Here is a 22,367-nt window from a genome sequence, read left to right as displayed (position 1 = left end):
TAACTTGGAAGAATTCTCTTTCAAGCTTTGCTGTCCTAGCTAGGGGGCCCCAGGGAAATAAACACACAGCATGAACACGAGAAGAAAGGGTGAACATCATTGTGCCAAGGGAAAGAAGTCTTTCAGATACCTGTGAGAGTGGCTCGACCCTGACGATTGTAAACAAAATGATAGCTATTTGCTGGCATGGTTGTGCTGGTTTTCTCTGTGATATCAGTTGTAGCACATAACTGATGAGGCAGAAAGAACTAGGCACATCTCAGCAGCTACGCATCTGACTTCTGAAAGGTTCTAAGAGAACCTGGAAACCTTAAAGGTGTGTGCTCTACCAAACCTGTTTGGTCTGATGAGTGTTTTCTACAATCTTCCATTTGTTTTCTAAGCTCCTGGCCCATCACACTGACTTTCATTATCTCACTATATTTAATTAGCACCCAAAGGGACAAGGCAGCCTGTAGGGTAAATACGGCCATAGGCATAGTGGAAAGTGTACAGTAAAAAAATGAGAACCTCTGGTGTGGCCAAACCGTGCTGTTGGGAGCAATGGCTTACGCTGAGATGTGTTTGGGCTAAGGAGATTTTGAACCAAAATGCTTTAGTAGTCAGGGACTTGGAGAAATTCAAGAATTGTCTTATGAAGCCACATCTAAATATATGACTTGGTTGAAAGGTTGTGTCTGCTGGACAATTACGGATGGAAATGCATTGCCAATGATAAAAGACAATGCTTATAAGTTGGTTAATATAATGTGCCCTTTCTCTGTAGCAGTGATTACACCACTCAAAATAAGCCTAAAGCCCAGGAGGCAAGGCCAGGAGAGCCTTTCTCACTATACTGCAGCCACTGAGCAAGCCCAAGGAGGCCCCAGGTGTGACCCCTGTTCCCCTGTGAGCAGTGGAGAGACCAGGCAATCTATCATGACGTTCATGCTGTCAGCCCTGGTGCTGCGCCGCTGCTGTCTGTCACCCTGGTGGATGAGACCTGCTTAAGGGCAGTCATGTCAATCTCTCTGTGACCACTCAGTCTAAGGCAGCTAGATGATGGTGACAGGCCGGGCAAAGTCAGCACAAGGTACTGAAAGCAGGAGTCAGATTTCTTATTGAGACACAACTTGGCCCGTGGGTTTTCTTGCTCTTCCATTTTATTATCATGAAACTGGCTAAGACATGTAGAATTTAGCTTCAGAGCTGGTCGTCTCGGATGAACCTGTTACCCTCTGAGTTTCTTCCGTAGTAAAAGTAGCGGCCTCTCGCCAGGACACCTGTTAATAGAAAGAGACATCATTACTGGTGGCACAATTCATCTGCTTCAGAAATCCAGCTGATATTATGCAGGCACGCCCTATGATCACTAATCTGATGGGAGGTAGGAAACCGATTAAGCCTCAGATGACAAAGACTGTGCCTTCTTGTCCTTAGAGGTGACCTTGCGGTGAAATGTCACTACTAAGTATAGCTTCCTAGGAATAACAGCTTTATGTGTGATTTCCTGATATAATTAGAACTTTTCTAATTTGACAAACAGTTCCTCCAAAATATAGCACGACCCGCTCCTCCCTAGATTTCCTTAGTCTAGTTTCTAAGAATGGAAAATTAAGTTTAAATCAGATGAATCTAGCCCAAGTGAAGGCTGGAGGATAATCTTCACAGAATGTGACTATTTTGAAGTTCTTTATTGGAAATCAATATTGTTGACTTTGAGAAGAGAATTTTCCAAATCCTGGGGGGCTTCAATCCCACGCTGGGTGATTAAGGAAGAGAGGCTGTGCTGATTGAAGACCATATGGAAAGTAATAAGTGCCATTGACACTGACCCACCCCCCCACACTTCCAGGCCCCCCCCAACCACTCCCCCACACACTTCCAGGCACCCCCCAACCCCCCCCCCACACTTCCAGGCACCCCCCTAACCACCCCCCCACACTTCCAGGCACCCCCCCCAACCACCCCCCCACACTTCCAGGCACCCCCCAACCACCCCCCCACACACTTCCAGGCACCCCCCCAACCACCCCCCCACACTTCCAGGCACCCCCCCAACCACCCCCCCACACACTTCCAGGCACCCCCCCCCAACCACCCCCCGATATTTCCAGGCCACCCATCCCCCCAATTCATCCCTCATGTGAAAATGTACTTGGTTTTCTTCCTCAGTTTGACTTCATATGTAATTTCGAGTTTCTTATGAAACTTTCTGGTCCTTTCTGGAAGTTGTGGGACACTTTACTATGAAACACTCCATTAGAAGTAGAGTGTTCTAGTCCTGATGTGTTATAAATACCACAGAAGTTCTGCCGGGAGGGGTGTGCTGGCCATCTTAGCACTTGGGTGGTTGGAGTGGAAGGATGGTGGGTTCAAGCCAAACTTTGCCTTCATAGTGAGACTCTGTTTAAAACGATCAAGGGCTAGGAATGCAATTTGGAGGACTAGTACTTGCCTGTAATGCAGACGTGTCCGCATTTAATACTCATTTCTGCAGAAGAAATACCCAGAAGACACTGGCTACCGTGAAAACTCTCTTAAGATTATTAAGAAAAAAGTATTTTCCCAAGAAAATATTTTTAACTTCTGTTTGTCTTCTTGTTCTTTCCAATTTTAGAAGAACTAACTTAAAATTCTCTTGCACATAGCTGTCTGAGTACAAATGGGATTTAGATCTCTGAAGTACCCAGAAGACAAACAAAAGAAATATCTATGAAAGTCTAACCTGTGAGCCATGAACCTGCCTGTGAGGATCACTATTATTTCACCAGTTTGGTAGCATGGTGTCAGCACACACTCTTCTTCATATGTCTTGGGTGTGTGTACGTTTGTGTGTCCAGGGAGGCCACAGTTGATGTCAGTTATCTTCATCTCTTTGTCAATTGCGCTCTCTCTCTCTCTCTCTCTCTCTCTCTCTCTCTCTCTCTCTCTCTCTCAGTTCATCTCTTATTGGCCTTGAGCACATGGGTTTGGCTAGACTGGCCAACAAGCTCCCAGGTTCCTTCCACTTGGCCCCATCTTTGAGAACACATCTGTAGACAGCTGTGTGCTGGCTATTTCAATGGGCACTGGGCATGAAACTCATACCCTCATGCTTGTATGGCAAATGATTTTCCAATCCACCTCCCCATCCCCTAAGCTTTGTTATTAAATAAAGATTAAAATAACTTGTAGAAACTTTTGAAGGTGGTATAGACATGGCCTGCTCCGGATAGTCAGAGGCAAACCTGAAAGTTCTGCGGTCCCAGGAACTCTCAGAGTTGGAAGAGGGACAGGGTGACATCATTTGGGACCTGGCTCTGTTCTTGCTGTGTTGCCATGGGCAGCTTTATCGTGGGTCATTCTTCCTGCTTAATGTGGCTTTCCTGCCCCTCCATGCCCTAGTCCCCAGGTTCTGGTTTTCAGGATTGGTCCAGTGCCTGGAAATGCTGAGCTTGTGTGAAACCTCACTCAGCTCTTTCTTGTGACCCATTCTTTCAGCAATTGGCTTGGAGCTGTTTCCTTTACTATATTTTGTGGTGCCCAGAGTTGTGCTAACATCGTCACCAATGCCAGACCTTGGTGGCCTATAGGCTGGGCTGTCATTTTACCTCCCTCAAATTCTGAGCCATGCTCATACCATCTTCTCTGGTTGGCATTGATAAAAATCCTTTTTAAGGCCTGCCCTGTTTCTTCGGGCCTGGGAGCAAGACTGTTTACAGACATCCTAGCAAGAGAGGGCTGTTTGATGAATGCAGGAGACTGTGGCTAGGTGTCAGCGCTTGGAAAATGAAGCAAGGACGTGAGTTATTAATATTGTCAATGATCTCCTGATGGGAAAACAGATACTGCACTCACTGTCAGGTTTAAATAGACATTGAGTGCATTAATGACAAAAGGGCAGACTTCAAACAAAGGGGCTGTGTGCTGGGAAGCCGACTTGGTCTCTGGGTTGGCACTAACCTGATCTGAAAAGACACTGTCGGGACTGGAGACAGGCCCAGGATTGTGCATGGTGACAGAAAACAGAGATGACGACAGAGATACCAGCGCCATATTATGCCAAGGACACCCGAGCACTGTCTGGGACTCTAACACAAGCTGACATCACTCCTTAACATACGGGTCTTCTCTGCTCCCGAAATATCATTTCTTCTACCAGTTATTCCAAACCTTGCCATGTCCACAAAACTCCTGACAGCCCTGGTCTGAGAGAACCATGGGGTCAGGGGCTACAGACCACCTAAGGCACTCAGGGGTGGCCTGGAAACCCCAGATAAATCCTAGCTGCTGAAGATAGCTTCGGGACGAGGGTGCTCTGGCTAGAGACTGGTAAAACAAGCTGATACTTTTATATTAGAGTCATATACAGAGCTTAAATTAAGCTAGCCTTGCCTCTCATGTACTCTCTATCGGAGCTCACAGTGGCAGTGTGACTATACAAAATGTTTGACTTTTGTAGTTAAAAAAAGATAGACATTAAGAAGTGGGGGTGGGGGTCGGGGTAGAAAAGGACCAGGCTGATATAACCCTACATGTGGCCAGAAGTCATTTGTCAAGTCATAGTGACTGTGTGGGTAGCTCCTGCCTCCACTCCAACCTTCCTCCTCAACTATAGCAACTGTCCTAGGCCGTGAAAGCTGTGGACAGGGGCCATTTGTTGGCACTTGATATTTTCACAGGGAGGTTCTCTGGGGCTGGGATTTGGGACTTGGTGGTGGTGACTCTGTAGGCCGTGGCCTCTGACACATCTGCAGTAGATTCTCTTCTTTGTATTTCCTCAGACTCTATGCTTGCAGAAATGGAGGGAGACAGCATATTTAATGGCATGCAGAGTGTTTTTAATTAAAACATGAGGCTCTGGCCACGGTGAGTGAGTCAGGGCAGCCATACATCAGGCCAATGTGCACATGTCGGTGCAGGGGCTTCTTTTGGGGGCTCTGAAAAATGACAATGCACCATCCCCAGGGGAATCCTCTCCTGCCAGATGAGACTCCTAATTTTTCTTAAGTAGCCAGTTTTCCCATCACCATAAGCTTTTAAAGCTATAATTATGAAAAAAATGTGTGTGGAAAAAAATTCCGTTTTAAAGAGGTCCTTTATCTTTTCAATGTTCCCATCCTCTGCAGTGGATGTTCTGGTTATGCTGGTTAAGTTATAACCTTAGGGTTGCCTAGTGGGTGGGAAATAACCCCCCCTTTTTTGGATGGATGCTGTGGTGACAGGGATCATTCTAGAGACAGAGCCAGGGGATGAGGTAATCTTTGCTGTCTAGAAAAAGGGGGTGCTGGCATACCCCTCTGCAAGTCCTGTACAGATCCAATCCTGCCTTTCTATTCCTCCTAGCTTTCCTTAATTTCTTCTGACCGTGTGTACTGGAGCCTTACCCTCTGCTTTCCCCATTTGTAAATGAAGGCACCATGGCTGAGGAGGACGCACTGCACACTGTCTTTGTGCTTGACTGCAGGACCCACCTTCAGCATTGGACAAACAAGCTCTTGAGAGGCAAGAGACCATGCCTACGAACCCTGCCCACTGTGTTGAGCAGACACTGAATGCTGCTATTTTGGCCTCTGACTTACATGGACTAACACATGTAAACTTGCCCAGTGATTTGTCTTTGAGAAAGCGCTAATTATGAGCAGCAAGTTCCCTACTTGCTTCTTAGACGCCAAGTCACATCTCTTCTGTTCTTAATATTTCCCTTCCTATTTCCCGAATGGGATTACTTCTTTCCCGTGTAATATTCCTCCACCAGCTTTTTCAAACTCTTAGCATCTAGACTCTTCTGCGTCACCTAGCTGGAGGACAGCCCCATTTCCTCCAGCAAAACTGGGTTGCTGAGTTACAACAGGAGAGCCTGAACTGCCTGAGAGTGTCTCAACATACTTTACCATGTTTATTTCTGGCTGATTTCATTTTATTTTTCATTATTTCCACCAAGGTTAATTCCACCCTGTGAATTTGTGCGGCTTTCAAGATCTTGGGATGTAAATCTTGGGTCAGTGTGTTTATGTATGATAAATCATGTGAGATTCAAGGTTCAGTCGCTGTTGGTTCTCACTCCATCTGATTATGTCTATGGCAATGCTTATCATAAATTAAAGGGCAGCTTTTATTCGTCTCTTAGCACCTGGAGCCTGATTGTGAACATTCCAGATAGAAAAAAAGATTCAAGTTATGGAGTCATGACCAGCTGCTTTCTGTAAACACCGTGAACACAAAGTCAGATCTCACAATATGGTCGGGAACTCAAAGATTAGCAAGAAGACCAAGAGCCTCTCAGATTAACCTGACAGAGGGGTGCATGCTTGGCCTCTGTGCTCAAACCCTTGCGAGATGGCCTTAGGGGAAGCTCAGAACTATCCCTCGAGAGTCTAGATTATGGAGCCTGCTCAGCCAGATGGTGGGCCATGTCAGGCCTTACCCTGTACCTGAAGAAAGCACAGCGCCAGCAGGAAAGGATGTAACTAGTGAGGTGGCTGGGATGGGCAGGATGCTTGCCTGCACGCCAGGGAGGCTGGACAGCTTGGGGTAAGAGTGAGCCTACAGGCTGACACGTGATAAAGCAGAGTCTGTGGAAAATACACTTTGGGCTCCCAGGGCAGTTGAAATGAATCTTGTCATTTCAGGAAGAAAAGGAGTTAGGAAGGGGAGGGTCAAGAGGGGAAACACACACTTTTTCCCCCACAGCAAGGTGAGTTCTCTCCTCTGTGTATACACATCTTAGAAGTCCTTGCCCTTTGAGCCCCTGCTCTCCCACCTGGAGGCCCTGGATGTCATGGCCAGGTGAAAGATGCTACTAACCTGTCTCTGTCAAGAGTTACGGTGAGGAGGAGCCCCCTGGGCCTTTGCTCACAGGTTGAGTGCTTACAATTTCATTTGCATCTGAGTAAGCCCACCCTGGAAGAGCGAGGGGACAATGAACACTCATTCCTTCCTGGCTTTGAACCTCACCAGTCCTGTTTACCCCTCACCTCCACACACACATTTCTGTCAAACCGTGAGATAATACAAATGAGAGACTAAAGTTAGTTTCCCTATATCAATGCTCAAGCAAGTCCTCTCTCTCTTCTTTATACATCTTACTGATCCAAGGGTTATGTGTGTTTGTTTTTGTTTTTCATTCTCAGGTCTCTGTTTTATCCCAAGTTTAAAAAAAAAAAAAAAAAAAATGGGGTCAGAGATCATCCCTCCTCGCCATGGCTCAAAGAGCAGTTTTACGCATGTCCAGCTCTAAGCATGGCTTTGTCCTTTGCTGAGCTCCCTAGTAAGACACAGAATACTAAATTTCCCTTTGAAAGTATTTCCTTCGCTGCTATATCAGAGGAGTCGCCAGCTGGTACAGGACTTAAGGGCGCTCATTTTAAGGGAAGTCCTTCACTTCCAGAGCAGGAAAATGAGGTTCTGATTGGTCTCCCTAAGGTGACAATAACCATATATCGATCTTTTTCAGGCAGGAGAGGAAGTTTTGCTTTTATAGCTTATTTTTCGAATGTATTATTTATTTGTTCAATCTTGTTCACAGGCGCTCCGGGCCTCCTGAGAACTTCAAAGATCACCACCAGCAGGACTTAGGCTCATCTTTCGCTGCTTTTTCATGGAGGGAAACAGGAGCTGCGGAGCCAGCAAGGCAAGGTGGGGCATAAGGGATCTAAGAAGGGTTGGATTCCAAATTGCATGCTGATAGGGGATGCAAATCAAGTGTGATGCATTTCAAAATGAACAGTGGTCAAGTGGGAACACTTCATGCTTCTGTTTCAAGAGAACTCAGAAATCGTTCAGACAGAAGGGAGGAGAGAGGGAGAGAGGAAGGGGATGTGGGGGATGTGGGGGAGGGAGGAGGAGACGGAGACAGAGGCCACCCCCTCCACCATTCCCACTCTCTCTGCATTTACTTTTCCACTTCATCTTTGGAAGTCAGAATTGTGGCCACTAGAGGGCAGCATGCAGTTAGGAAACAGCCACGGCTTTCTTTAAATAAATAAGGGCAACTATTCAGGGAAGGCCATTACAGCCACACTGTGCTTGTGGTCACCAATTACACGTTCTGTAATGATCGATATGTCATGTTTACCCAATCTGGGCTGAAGGCTATCCAGGGCTGAGGATACCAAAGGCCCCCTCCCTCTGACACTTTGAGGTTCCTTCTGCCTCCATTTCAGGGACTGATTTTCCTTACCAGCTATAATTAATCTTAGCTCAAGGTTTGTTTTTTTTTTTTTTTTTTTTTTTTTTTTTTTTTTTTTTTAATATCACCTGCATAAATGTAAAGAAGCATGCAAACTAATAAAGACAGATTCCTTTTTAGAGAAAGAAAACCAAAAATGCTTGCACCGTGGACATCCTCAAAGAAAAATGGCTCCCTCAGCATGGAGTCGTCCTTGTCTCAGAGTTATCTTTTTACTTTTATTTTCTGACTGAAGTGACCATCAGGTCAATACACAGAAATCACGGCTGCTTCTGTTTTAAGGGTGGGTCTTTCTTGCTTAAAATCCAACTACTCTTCCCTCCTCAGGTTATCTGGTCCAGAGTCATCGCTCCTACTGAAAACAGTGCTAAGAGGCATCTGTATTTGCAGCTTCCATAGATGTGAAGCCTAACCTGTTCTTAAACACAAGAAGATGACAAACAAAGACCAGGCTCTGGGTTCTGGGTCCTGAAAGCAACACAGTGCAGGGTGTAGCTGAGGCTCTTATTGAACATTCCAGGACTCTCGCCTACCTTCCAGGCAGTCCCTCAATACAGCAGCAGTCATGTGACTAACCAGCCACAGTGAGAAGGTTGGCCCAGTTAATTAGTTAGATCATTAACTCATGATTAAGCAGAAACTTTTGAGTTTTCTCTCACCCATAGAACAATAGTCTCGCTAGCTGTGCCAGGAGTGACTGCAGTTGAGTGATTTGTTTACTGTGAGGATGACACAATTAGGAAGTGTATCTGGGGTGTTGAGACGGGAGTGGGCAAATGAACGCTACTCAGGATCATAGCATCTTTTCTCTACATGAACTCCAAAGGGGTTGAGACAGCAGCTCCCCACCTGTACCATGCAGCCTAGGCCTGGTGTAGCCTGGTGGAAGTCAGAGGGCAACTTCATTTGTCACTATTCAATTATTCTTCTTTTGAGACAAGCTTTTGCTGGTCTACAGATTCTAATGTAAAATGCCGTTTCCTGCCGCATAGCCCTGTAGGCTACGGTGAGTGGCTGGGGTCACATAGCAGCATGCCTGGCTTTGTCATGCTGGTCCTAAGAGATGGATGGAACGTGGGTTCTCATGCTCACTTCTCTCCGCGATGTCTCCCTGTTTCTTAGTTCATATTTGTGGAGTGAGTGAAATGGCCTGAGGATACTCCTGAGTCCATATATTTGACATGTCAAAGGGCTGGGTATGCTGGCCTGAGAACATTGGTTCTTTCTGATTTTCCCTGCATGGGAATTAATTGCCCCCCCCCCCCAAACTTCCCATTTAGTGGGTCTGAGTTTGCACCAAGAAATGTGCTAATTTTGTCAAATTGCCATGTAATACTGGGGAAATCACCTTTAAGAAAAAATGTTCTAGAACAACCTAAAAGCCCCTCCCCATCCTGCCCTTTTCTTTAGTAAAATAAGTAACCTTATTTTTATTTATATTTAAAACCAGAGGCATAAAGAATCTGGTTAATTGAAGGTCTTACTGCATTGCACTCTGGTAAAAGGAAGTTTACCTATTTGCTTTTTCTTAGGACAGGCAGAAAACAAACAGCACCTAAGATAAGCGATGACCAACCAGAGCTGGGTAGAACTCTTGTCTAGCCCAGTAACAGGCTCATAGTTCAAATCCTAGCACTGCAAGAAGATGAAAAAAGTTGCTTAATACTTTGACATTGAAGCTTTCTCCTTTTTTGTTTTATTTTAGTGGCAGGCTGATTATATTAAGAGGAGAAAAGGAGAGGAAACTGGGGGTAAGACTGGGGGCAAGATTGTAAAACATGTTTATGGAGCATGGGGCAGGGACCTGGAAAACAAATTTCCAGATAGTCTTTGCTCCTCCTCAAAACTGCCAGGCCCTTCTATGAACACACCTGAGCAGTGAGGTCCCCCTGTGGAGTATGAACAGGGGTGCTGGCCTTGCCTTCAACAAGACATTCACATTTGGGGTTCTGGTCTGTCCTTATAGAGGGCTAGTACCACAAGGTGGGGGCAGGGCTGTCTCAACAGTTCTGTGTGCTTCCTCAGGCTGGAATTTCTCAAACAGGTTATTGAAAATAAAGACAAGTTGCTAGAAAGAAAGAAAGAGGGAAGGAAGGAAGGGGAAGAAAGAAAGAGGGAAGGAAGGAAGGGGAAGGAAAGGGAAGGGACAAAAGGAATCAAACTCTCAAACAAAATTGGTCAGATGTGGTAACAACTGAGTTTGTGTAATGCAAGCCCTGGAAGAAGTATGCAAAGGGCTTCTTTCTTGGGCTTATCAGCCCAGCCCGCCTGTGTCCTCCATTAGAATCCGGGCAAACAGTCTCTGTGTGGATGGTACCATAATTTCCTCTAGTTCCCGGAGAGTAAAAATTGCCTTCTCCAAAGACAAAGAGAATCTGTTGATAGTTGATCAAACTGGAAGACATCTGCATTGTCTGTTCTCTCTCTCTCTCTCTCTCTCTCTCTCTCTCTCTCTCTCTCTCTCTCTCTGTCTCTCTGTGTGTGTCTGTCTCTGTCTCTGTCTCTCTCTCCTCTCTGTCTCTGTTTCTCTCTCTCTCCTTTTCTTTCTTTCTTTTATCCAAAAAGTTTATTATTGTAGAAACACAGTACAATACTTGGGCACTAACAAATTCTACTCTCAGATATCTCCAACTGCCCACCCTAACCCTGCTTTACACATGCATATGTATGTTTGTGTCTCTGTGTACGGATGCTCATGAGAATGCAGATGCTCATGAGAATGCTGGGAACTTTCTGAACCTTAATTCTTGGCCAACAAGAAAACCTAGTAAATACAAAGCACATTAGAAATGGCTACATCAGGGCTAGCCTCGTTAGAACTTAATGAAGTTAACCAGTTTCCCCAGCAAGATTAAGAAGGGTTTTTGTTTTGTTTTTGTTTTTGTTTTTTGTTTTTTGTTTGGCCTGTCAATAGCGCAGTCCCAGGTAGAGAGCATTCATGACAGTAGGTAGTACCAGGTGTTATCTGTCTTTGGGCTGTACTACCTTGATGGCCTAGGACATTATCTCTTTTCCTTGTTTGGCTTGAATTTGTCAGGACTCACCCTGTGGCATGTTCGCACTCATCCACAGTGAATAAACAAAGATTGCCCATTGTCCAGGGTAGCCTAATAGAATACATCTGGCTCTGACAGTTTGACGCCCAGCTCTGAGGCACATTCGGCAACACAAATTAACAGCATAGACATTGCCCATGCTGAGCAGGAAGTAATAACCAGCTACCTGCTACTTGGCCAAAATCTCATTATAAGCCATTACGGTAATTGAGGGCCAAGGCTGTGGATATTACACTCCCTGAGTGCCAGTGGTTAGCTGAGAAGAAAGACTTGTAATGGAGGAGGCGGGGCAGACAGGAGAAGCTAGGCTGTCACCATGATGTTCTGTGGTGCTGGGGTAGAGCTAAGGGTGCTCCTGAACCATTTCCCTTCTTGCCCTTGAAGCCCACATGACCCCAGGAAGATGATGTAACTTTTGGTAGGCCTCCAACAAGGCTATGCAATTAAAGAATTGGTTTAAATGAGTAATGGGGGCAGCCACAGAGGGAAGATAAGGGAAAAATAAGTCAGAATGCTCCATAAGTGAAAGAGCATCAGCAGTGAAGGGGCTCCAGGTGAAGCTGTCTACCTTCCCTAGAAGGCCCAGGTTTTCTAGAATTACTGCATTCTGGAGTTTGCAAAGCCAAGTGCCCCCCCCCCCCATGAAACCAGTATTCCAAGCCTCAGGGGTTGAACAGTGATAGATCTGTGGGATGAAAAAGAGGAGGAAGACAGGGTTTATCAATCACTCTACATTTGGGGACAATGAAGATGGTTCTAGACATGGTAGTGATGGTGACAGCAGGACAGACTCATTCAAGGTAGGGAGAGAAGTTAATTGCAACTATATTAGTGACACCTCCCCCCGCCCCAAGATCGTCACTACTGTCTGCCTTGCTATGGTTTGGATCACAAATGTCCTCTGTGAGCCTATGTGTTAGAGACTCATTCCTAGATATGGGGACTTGGCAGGGCCTAGTAGAAGGAAGCTAGTTATGATTGTTGACTGTCAACTGCTGGGGCTGAGAAGAACATGGGAGGGGTTTCCTAGGGAAGATTATGAGGGAGACACCTGCCTTGACTAATCTCAAATGATGGAACCAACATGGAGAAACCCAGATGGAGGAAAGGGGGACAAAATTTGTAAGCACTGGCAATTCCCTCCCTCACCTTCCTGCGCACTGGGAGATGAGCTTCTCTGCCACTGTGTTCTTGCCACAACAGACCAAAACTAGGAAACAAATGAAACCTTTTTCTCCATTTGGTTATTTTGCTCAGGTATTTTCTTACCACAACAAAAACCTGACTAATACACCAAGGTCATTGTAGGCATGGCCTTGGAGGGAGGAGGCAAAGGAACCCTGTCCTCTTAATTTATTTATTTTGATCCACTCTCCAACTATGCTTTCCTGTGCTACAAGCTCTTGCAAGGCACACCAGCTCAGCACAGGGCCAAGAGCAACAGGGCCAGCTGATTACAGATAGAATGCCCCAAGCCATCGGCCTTGCCAGTTGTCTCAGGCATCTCGTCATGGTGACAGAAAGCTGACTGACACATGTCTGTACCTAAATACTGATAGACCAGTGATACCCAGTCATGGAAGTAAGCTTGTATACATTTTAAATAACAAAACTCCTGTCATGTGTCATCCACAGACACCACTGGATGCTGGAGAGCAAACCTTGCTAAACAAGCCATAGTGGCCGTGTCATATACCATGTCATGCCAGCCAAGGGTTTCTGGGTGTAGACACATGAACTAACAGATTGATATTCTGGAGGAAAACCACATTGTGGTAGGTGAAAGAGCATGCCCCAGGGGATGAGGATGCTTGTGAGCATCAGGCACCTCCCTCCCTCTACCCTCAGGCACAGCAGCCTCCTTCCTTCTCTTCACCTAGAGGGTTAACCATCTGGGGCCTAGGAAATGGCTGTGGTTGGTACAAGTGAGGCCTTCCCTATAACTAGATCCTTCAGGAAAAAACAAATTAATCAACAGTGAGCTGAAGTGGGTTTAATGATTGCATTCTGCATACAATCAGCTTTTCCCTTTTCGTGGGCCATCAATATGTCAAGAGAAGACATATCTGAAGGATATAGCCCTTAACATCAAGGTTATCTATTCTCCACAAGGCTCCCACTCCTTGCCCGGCTGAGACTTCACACTGCCTGTGTCTAACATTTTCATCAACTCCGCAATCAATCAAGGTAATAATGTTGTGCAAAAAATCAATTAACAACGCAATTAAACTTTCCTTATTATCTCAAAGGGCTGAAATAATACCTAAAGGGAAGATAGACTCAGTGAACGCAGACATCCATAATCCGATGTGAAAGTGAATTATGAGGTTGGGCAGATGCAGGCCTGTGCCTGTGCTGTTATTTTCCAGGGGTTATATCTCATCACGGCAGTGTATCAGTCAGCCCCAATCCCAGACCCTAAAATTCCAAATTACTTTTAAGAAATATATGATGTGCAATATCCATTTCATATTCTCTTTTAAATATAACCCCTCCTCCACCACCACCAAAAAAGAATTGAATGGTGGTATTACTCAAAGACAAAATGATCTTTCAACAAGAACATAAAATATAAAAGCTATAATAACATTTACATCTGTATAGCACGCATCCCTGTAAATGCAGGTCATCTATTATACATAATCCCAAGCGTCTAAAAGGCCCAGCATGCAACACGACATTTAAAACCTAAATGCGTAAATGTGCAAATGCCCCCACGATGGCTATAGCTTCCCATTCTGTGAAAGTCTCATCTCTCAGGTCCACCCATGTCTACACACACACACACACACACACCAGGAACAACAAAAGCACTTCTCATTGAAAACAAGAATGACAAAATTATTTAGCAACTACACCCCACTTGCCCTGAAATGCTATGTAGGAACTGAGCCTATAAGGAACAGAAAGAGAGGACTATCGACCTCCTGCTGCAGTGACAGACCTGAAGCTTCATAGTGCTATGGGATGCAGAAGGGAATTCTTTCTACATGCGGTAGCATCCATGGAGGAATGCCCTGAGATAAAAGAAATTCAGTGAACAGAAGAGAAGAGGGAAGGTGTGCAGAGAATAGAGCAAAAGCCAGTGAGCGCAAAGTGCTAATCTAGGATGTTTATATTTGAATGTCCTCCCAGTTACTAGAAACAATAAGCACCAATCTGGAGAGTAAATAGCAAACACCAAACACTCCCAGATCATCTCTCTCAACTCATACTTCTCCATCATGAAGCAGAGGCTGGTCCAGAGGCAGACCACAGGCTGACAGAATCTAACTATTTGCTGCATTTTGAAATCCAAGAAGAATCCTCAAAATATACAGAAGCAAAATGAGCTGATCTCGGAACCTCATTGCAGGGTGGACTTCCACCTGCCCCCTGGAGTTAGGTATTATTAGCCAGTAAAGAATACTTCTTTCTTTTCTTCTTCTTCTTCTTCTTCTTCTTCCTTCTCTTCTTCTTCTTCTTCTTCTTCTTCTTCTTCTTCTTTTCTTCTTCTTCCTTCTTCGTCTCTCTCTTTCTTCTTCTTCTTCTTCTTCTTCTTCTTCTTCTTCTTCTTCTTCTCCTCCTCCTCCTCCTCCTCCTCCTCCTCCTCCTCCTCCTCCTCCTCCTCCATTTATAAGAAGGATCCATCCTCACAAGCTAACTTTCCTCCATTTTCAGCATAGCATGAAGGCAAGACTGAGTGCAGACTTAATTGAACAGTGACACAAAAGACAAATATACACAAATGACTGTTCTGCAATTTCTTCAAAATCCAGAAAACAGCTCAGGGGAGATCTTTTGGGACAGATTTAAACTGAGAATTTGGACCAGTTTAGTGAATCTTGCTATGTATCTATAAACCTTAAGGAACATAATTAATATGTTTTCATTTCCAATGACTATAGTGTGTATGTATGAACTGGAACTGTTCCTGCTGTGTATTTGATTCCACTGACGATGGGGTGGGTTGGATTTTAAATGATGTGTGAGCACTTCTGTGCTGTCTCTACTCGGGTTTACGTGTTATTCATGACGTGCATTACAGACACGGCTGATACACAGATGTAAATGTTATTAAATCTTTTGTATTTTGGAGGCTTTGTGAAAGGTTTCTTTGTTTTCAAATAATTCTCTTAACCACTAAAATAACCAGTAATACATGACAATGTCTTGGGAATGCTGCTTTTTTTTCTTTTCTTTCTTTCTTTCTACTGTGTTTTCTGATAAAGAGATCTTCCCTTGTGCTGCTAGCTTTTCATCAAAATAAAAGCAGCATAGTGCAAGCTGGTAGATGGAAGAAGACTTGTAGACTTCAGTAACAATGCAGTTACTTCTTGTGAATATGTGCATATGTGGGTAAACACACATGCGCATTGCATGTAACTAAGTGGTTCTGAGCATGTGCTCTGCATGTCCTCTTGTACACTGTTACATGTGCTGTGTGTGTGTGTGAACATGCCATCCTTATTCTGCTAAGTCAGAACCTAAAGTCGCTCAGTTGTTGATTGCCTGTCAACGTTGCCGCATTTGGTATATGACATAAATTTTAATGTTCTCGCTCCTCTCCACCTTGAGTTTCTCAAGATTTCAACAGACACATGGCAGAGGATAAACTTCTTTATACAGGCAGCACTTAATCAGCCTGTGCCACTCACTGGCTCACTTTTTTTCTTTCCTGATTTTAAATTTAAACAATCCTCAGAGTCCAAATTGTGCATCTACACAAATACAGCTGGCTGCACTGGAAGAGACCAGGAAACACCAGGACACAGATGCTAACAAGAACAGTGGCCTGACTCGAAAGTTCTGTGAAAGCAGAAGCCCCATCTTTCCGGGACAGGAATGGCACCTACTGAATCTTTTCTCTTTTTTCTTTCAAATTTATGTATTTATGTATTTATGTATTTATTTATTTATTTATTTATTTATTTATTTAATCCCTTCACAGCCTGATTCAATCCCCCTCCCTGCTCTCTCACTGAGGCCAGACTAAGCAGCCTAGCTAGGGCAAAGGGATCCAGAGGCAGGCAACAGAGTCAGAGATAGCCTGTACTCTCATTATTAGGGGACTCACATGATGACCAAGCTGCACACCTGCTACATACATGTAGGGAGTCAAGGTCCAGCACATGCCTGCTCTTTGGTTGGTGGTTCAGTCTCTGTGAGCCCCCATGGGCCCAGGTTAGTGTAGTCCAGCTCCCTCTAGCCTTCCTCCCACTCCTCTTCAAAACTCCTGCTCGAATTACTGTTTGGCTGTGGGTCTCAGCATCTGTTTCTATCAGCTGCTAGATGAAGCCTCTCAGAAGGCAGTTATGCTAGGCTCTCAGAGTATCATTAATAGTGTCAGGGGTTGTCTCTCTCCCATGGGGTGGATCTCAAGTTGGGCCAGTCATTAGTTTGCCATTTTCTCCACCTCTATTTTATCTTAATCCCTACATTTCTTGTAGACAAGACAGATTGGGTCAAAGGTTTTATAGGTGGGTTGGTGTTCCCCTCCTTCTATTGGAAGTCCCACCGGGCTACAGGGGGTCCCTACTTTATGCTTCAGAATCCCTGCTTCTAGGATTCTCAGCTAGTATCACCCCACAGACTTCCAAGAGCATCTCCTGTCTCAGAGATGTCTCCCCTGCCCAGATTTCCATTCCTTCTCCTGGTCCTCTCCCCCTAGCCCCACTCTCTCCCCCTCCCCGACATCTGATTCTCCCCCTAGCCCCGCTCTCCCCCCCCCCCCCACATCTGATTCTCCCCCTAGCCCCGCTCTCCCCCCCCACGTCTGATTTCTCCCACATCTGATTCTCCCCCTAGCCCCGCTCTCCCCCCCCACGTCTGATTCTCCCCCTAGCCCCGCTCTCCCCGCCCACATCTGATTCTCCCCCTCCACATCTGATTCTCCCCCTCCACATCTGATTCTCCCCCTAGCCCCGCTCTCTCCCCCCACATCTGATTCTCCCCCTAGCCCCGCTCTCTCCCCCCACATCTGATTCTCCCCCTAGCCCCGCTCTCCCCTCCCCATGTCTGATTCTCCCCCTAGCCCCACTCCCCCCCCCCACACATCTGATTCCCACCCACGCTCCCCTCCTCACCTCCTCACCTCCTGGCTCACTCCATCTACTTCAGACTTCTCCCTTATTTCCCCTTCTGAGTGAGACTGAGATTCAAGCATCCTCCCTTGGTTCCTTCTTGGCTTCTTTGGGTCTGTGGATTCTATCATGGTTATCCAGCATTTTATGGCTAATAACCACTTATAAGTGAGTACATCGCATGCATGTCTTTCTGGATTGCCTCACTCAGGATGATCTGTTCTGTTCCATCTACTTGCCAGAAAAGTTCACGATTTTCCCCACCCCCCCCCTTTTTTTTTTAAAGCTGAGTAGTATTACATTGTATAAATGTACCACATTTTCCTTATCCAATCTTTGGCTGAGGGACATCTAGGTTGTTTCCAGTTTCTAGCTATTACAAATAAGGCTTCTATGGACATTTTTGAGCAAATGTCCTTGTTGTATGTTGGCATATCTGTTGGGTATATGTCCAGGAATGGTATAGCTGGGTCTTGAGGTAGCACTATTCCCAATTTTCTGGGGAGCCTCCAGATTTATTTTCACAGTGGTTGAACAAGTTTTTCGCTTCCATCAGCAATGAAAGAGTGTTCCTCTTACTCCACATTCTCACCAGCATATGGTGTCACTTGGGGTTTTGATCTTAGCCATTCTGACAGGTGTAAATGGAATCTCAGAGTCATTTTGATTTGCATTTCTCTGATGGGTAGGGAAACAACACCCTTCACAATAGCCACAAATAATATAAAATATCTGGTGTGATTATAGCCAAGCAAGTGAAAGACCTGTATGACAAGAACTTCAAGTCTCTGAAGAAAGAAATTGAAGAAAATAGCAGAAAATGGAAAGATGTCCCATGCTCATGGATTGGTAGGACCATCATAGTAAAAATGCCCATCTTTTTTGTGCTGTACTATAAAGCAATAGTAACAACAACAACAACAACAACAAAAAACTGCACGGAATTGGCATAAAAACAGACAGGTTGATCAATGGAATCAAATTGAAGACCCAAAGATAAACCTACACATTTATGGACACCTGACTTTTGGCAAAGGAACCAAAACTGTAAAGTAGAAAAAAGATAGCATCTTCAACAAATGGTGTTAGTCTAATGGGATGTCTACATGTAGAAGAATTGTAAAAGATCCATATTTATCACCCTGCAAAAAAACCCAAGTCCAAATGGATCAAAGACCTCAACATTAAAACAGATACATTAAATATAATAGAAAAGAAAGTGAGAGATAGCCTTGAACTCCTTGGCACAGGAGACAACTTTCTGAACAGAACACCAGCAGCTCAGGCTCTAAGATCAACAAGTAACAAATGGGACCTCATGATACTGAAAAGCTTCTGTAAGGCAAAGGACACTGCCAATAGGACAAAGCAGCAGTCTACATATTGGAAAAAGATTTTCACTAACCCTACATCTGACAGAAGGCTAATATCTAAACCTATTTTTAAAACTCAAAAAATTAGACACCAACAAACCAAATAACCCAATTAAAAGTGGTATACAGAGCCAAACACAGAATTCTCAGCAGAGGAATCTCCAATGGCTGAGAGGCACATAAAGAAATGTTCCAGGACCTGCTGGATCTTTAAGAGTTCCCCACTCAGCATCCCAAACATGAGCATCCCGTTCAGGGAAGGGAGGCAGAGCCAAATGACAGAGGTTCAGAGAGTGAAGATATATAAACATGTCCATCTCTTTAGGTCTGGGTTTCTTGGGCTAGAGGAACATTCCAGAAGGCCAGTCTTTCCACAGAGCATCAGCCTGGCAGGTGTTCTATGCTGGCTGACTTGGTTTAGATAATCCTTTTCTCTCTGTGTCTCTCCTGCCTCTTCTGAGTTAGTCCTGTAATCTTCCTCTTAGAATCTACAACACCCTTGGCCATCACGTGGCTTTTTGCCTTCCTTGGAGTTTTTCCCCTTCCTGATCTGCCTAAACGTTCCTAAAGAGACACGAGTTCACTGATGCATGCGAGCATACTTTTCCCTCTAGAGAGAAAAAAAAAAAAAATACATTCATTGTAAAATGGACTGACTAGATAATTCCCTAATGGAATTTTAAGCCAAATAAGTAAGAAGAGAGAACACTAGGTGATTAGAAAGAGAGCACTGGAGTCTGGATTAGAAGCAGTGAGAGGCCAGAAGAAGAGATGGCTTGTTGAGTAAAACCAGCCATGATAAAGTGTGGTGAGGGTATGTCCATGGCCACAGTGTTCGGCCACCTGGGAACAGAGTTGGCTTATCTTGGCATAGTGAGGGTGAGCTTAAGGCATGCCAAAAAGGCATTTCATTGGGATATGTTTTGCTTCTGGCCGGATCATGTCACAAATATAATATATATTTCTTATAACAAACTAAATAATATGGAAAGATCGTAACTATTTGATAATTACCTCTTTTGAGATCCTCATGGCCACATGACATAGAGTTGTCCGTGATATATCATATGTGTCTGTGAGTAGCTATATGAATGTTGGCCTGTCTTTCTATCCACCTACGCATACTACCCAGTAAAATGCAAGGAGCAAATAAGTATTATTTCCTCAGATATTTCCATGTATGAAGTAAACAGAAGATAAACACGCCATACATTCAGCTCTATGTTTTACAAAAGAAACATTAGAAGAAACTGTAGAATGTAAGAGTATGTAGTGGGTATGCACAAACAGTGTGTGGAGGGGATCAAGGTAGAACCAACATTCTAAAATCTCTATTTTTGTATATACATTTTACATATTCAAATGTCAACGCCAATTTTGGAAAAAGCAAAACCCCCCTGAACTAAATATGCGCAACCCAACTGCACATTAAATTAATGGCATAAATACACAAGAAGCTAATTTTGGACACGTGTCCTTCAGCTACACCCCAAATGGCAGCTTATTCTCAGTGCCAAAAAACTATATAGAAATCTAGAGATCTGTAGTGAATTGCATCTTGGGGTCACAGGTGCAGTCCTGCTCGTAGTATGTGTGGGCATATTGCCAAGTGGAAGAACTAAGTTTACCACGGTTCTTGGAAGTCAGGGTTTATGATGAGACAACAGTCATAGGGGAGGGGAGGAAGGGGAAAATGGGAGGGGAAGGGAGGAATGGGAGGATACAAAGGATGGGATAACAATTGAGATGTAATATGAATAAATTAATAAAATATGTTAAAGAAAGAAATAACAAACGAGGGAGCATGTGGGAGGCAAAATATGCCCTCAAAGACTTTTATAGTGAAGCCCCTCCAGCCTGGAAACACGTCAGCTGACTTGGGAGAGGAAGCAAGGAGGGAGCTGAAAGTAGGGTACAGATTTTCACATGGAGCCAGGGTCTTCAAATTTCTGATAAGGCTCCATCTAATCGTATGGGCCCTGAAACAAGGAAAACATTTAAGGTTGTGGCCACAACAAAAGACATATTAGAGAGATACAAAGTCTCTGGCTTTGACTATAGAGGAAGCGTCCAAGAGCCACAGAATGTGTGTAGCTTCCAGAGGCTGGCAAAGGCAGGAACACAGATTTTCTGTTGGTCTATTAGAAGAAAAAAAATCACTCCAATTTTGGTGTAGTTTAGCTGACCTCTGGCCAGGACGGCAAGATAATACATTTGCATTGCTTGAAGTCATCTAAGTTTCAAGCTACTCTAGAAAGCTGGGGAAAGCTGGGAAAGGGCATGTGGGGGGATCTGTAAGAAACTAAGACTTGGAAAGGGATGTGAGTGAACGTGTCCAGGACTGCCAGCAAGACACCAATAACCAGAGGTCCTAGAAGGAACAGCCACTTTCAAGTGGTGGCATAAGAAAGAGGAAAAGCCAGGAATGCTTTGTCATGGCAGAGATCATGGAAAGGACTAGAAAAGTAAGGCAAGGATGCATTCTTGGGCCAAATGTAGCACAAACTCAAATAGCAACCAGAATAACGGTTGTTTATTGGATGTGTTGAATAAAGCAAGAATCCACTGAACAATACTTCTGAAAACATACAAAGAAATGGAAAGGAGAGGGAGAGTGACCATCAAAAGCAACCAGTGGCATAGAAGGAATGACAAAGTCAATGCAGGCAGTCTGGTGGTTAGTGTCCATGAATGGAATTTCACAGAGAAAGAACTGTCACTCAGGCAGGTTGTCATTAAGTTAACTACTAATGATAAAGGGGACATGTATTTTTTGAGTAGGGTACATATGGTGGTCACAGATTAACCAAATACTCCATGCTAGCAAAGGTACGGGCCTGTGAACACGACGGTATAGGACACAGCTAGCTTCACCTGTGCCTACCGGGAGACTAAGCTGGAACCAAACCACAAGGAAACAAGAGGAAGAGAGTGTTCCGTGTGGTTCATTACGCAGCCAAACTTATCTGGGATTTTAGAAAAAGAAAACTGTAAAAGGCCAACCACCGGGATGTCTCTCCATCATGGAAGGGCTTGCCTTGCAACCATGAAGCCAGGTATGGTATACATCTGGCATCCCACATATATAAGCCCAGGCCTACAGTGGGGGGCAGACAGAGATAGGTGGCTCTCTGGAGATAAAGAGGAAGACCCCTCCCAATATCATCAGCCTCTGGCCTTTACACACACACCTTTCTATACACACTACACATAAAAGAAATTAGGTGAGAAATGATGTCTCTCCTCTGGCTGCCACATGCCTGTGCCCATACTAATGCGCGTGTACACACACACATACACACACACACACACAGACACAGACACACACACACACACTCCTCCTGAATGTCACAAAACCCACCCACCCCCTCACTTTCTCTCTAAGTCAGGATTCTTGAGTTTCATCAGAGCCAGCATGAGAATTTTCGGGGCACAGACAGCTGGGTCTGGTCCCGAGTCCCCTCTTTAGTGGACATGGAAGATAACTCCAGTGTTTTCATCTCTGACAAAGTTTTCTGGTGGTCCTGATGATAGCAGTTCGCAGGCTAGCACGTTGGAACCCGCTCCCCTGGATTTAAGAAGACTTGATATACTGTATCACATACACGTCGACTGGATGACCGAGGGCACCACGGAGAAGAGCAAGAAAGCCGAGTGCGGGTTGTGTGATTTAGGCAAGACTTGGAATCCGTGTTAATTCTCAAAGTTTTACTAATAGGATTTC

The 22,367-nt window shown here is 44.7% G+C and overlaps 1 protein-coding gene across 1 annotated transcript in view; it reads right to left on the bottom strand.

The window, feature by feature from the left end:
* Nucleotides 1-837: 837 nt before the first annotated feature.
* Nucleotides 838-22,367, bottom strand: part of Lrmda (leucine rich melanocyte differentiation associated) — a 1,013,406-nt gene continuing 991,876 nt past the window's right edge. Inside the window, exon 7 of the mRNA XM_051142900.1 lies at nt 838-1,262. Within this exon, the coding sequence (XP_050998857.1) occupies nt 1,183-1,262 (80 nt within the window). The 3' untranslated portion in view covers nt 838-1,182. The remainder of the gene's footprint in view (nt 1,263-22,367) is intronic.

This window comes from Acomys russatus, chromosome 3, assembly GCF_903995435.1.
Source record: "Acomys russatus chromosome 3, mAcoRus1.1, whole genome shotgun sequence".
In the NCBI taxonomy this organism is placed as follows: domain Eukaryota; kingdom Metazoa; phylum Chordata; class Mammalia; order Rodentia; family Muridae; genus Acomys; species Acomys russatus.
The sequence above is the reverse complement of the archived record's forward strand: the minus strand, read 5'-3'. Positions and strand labels throughout refer to the sequence as shown.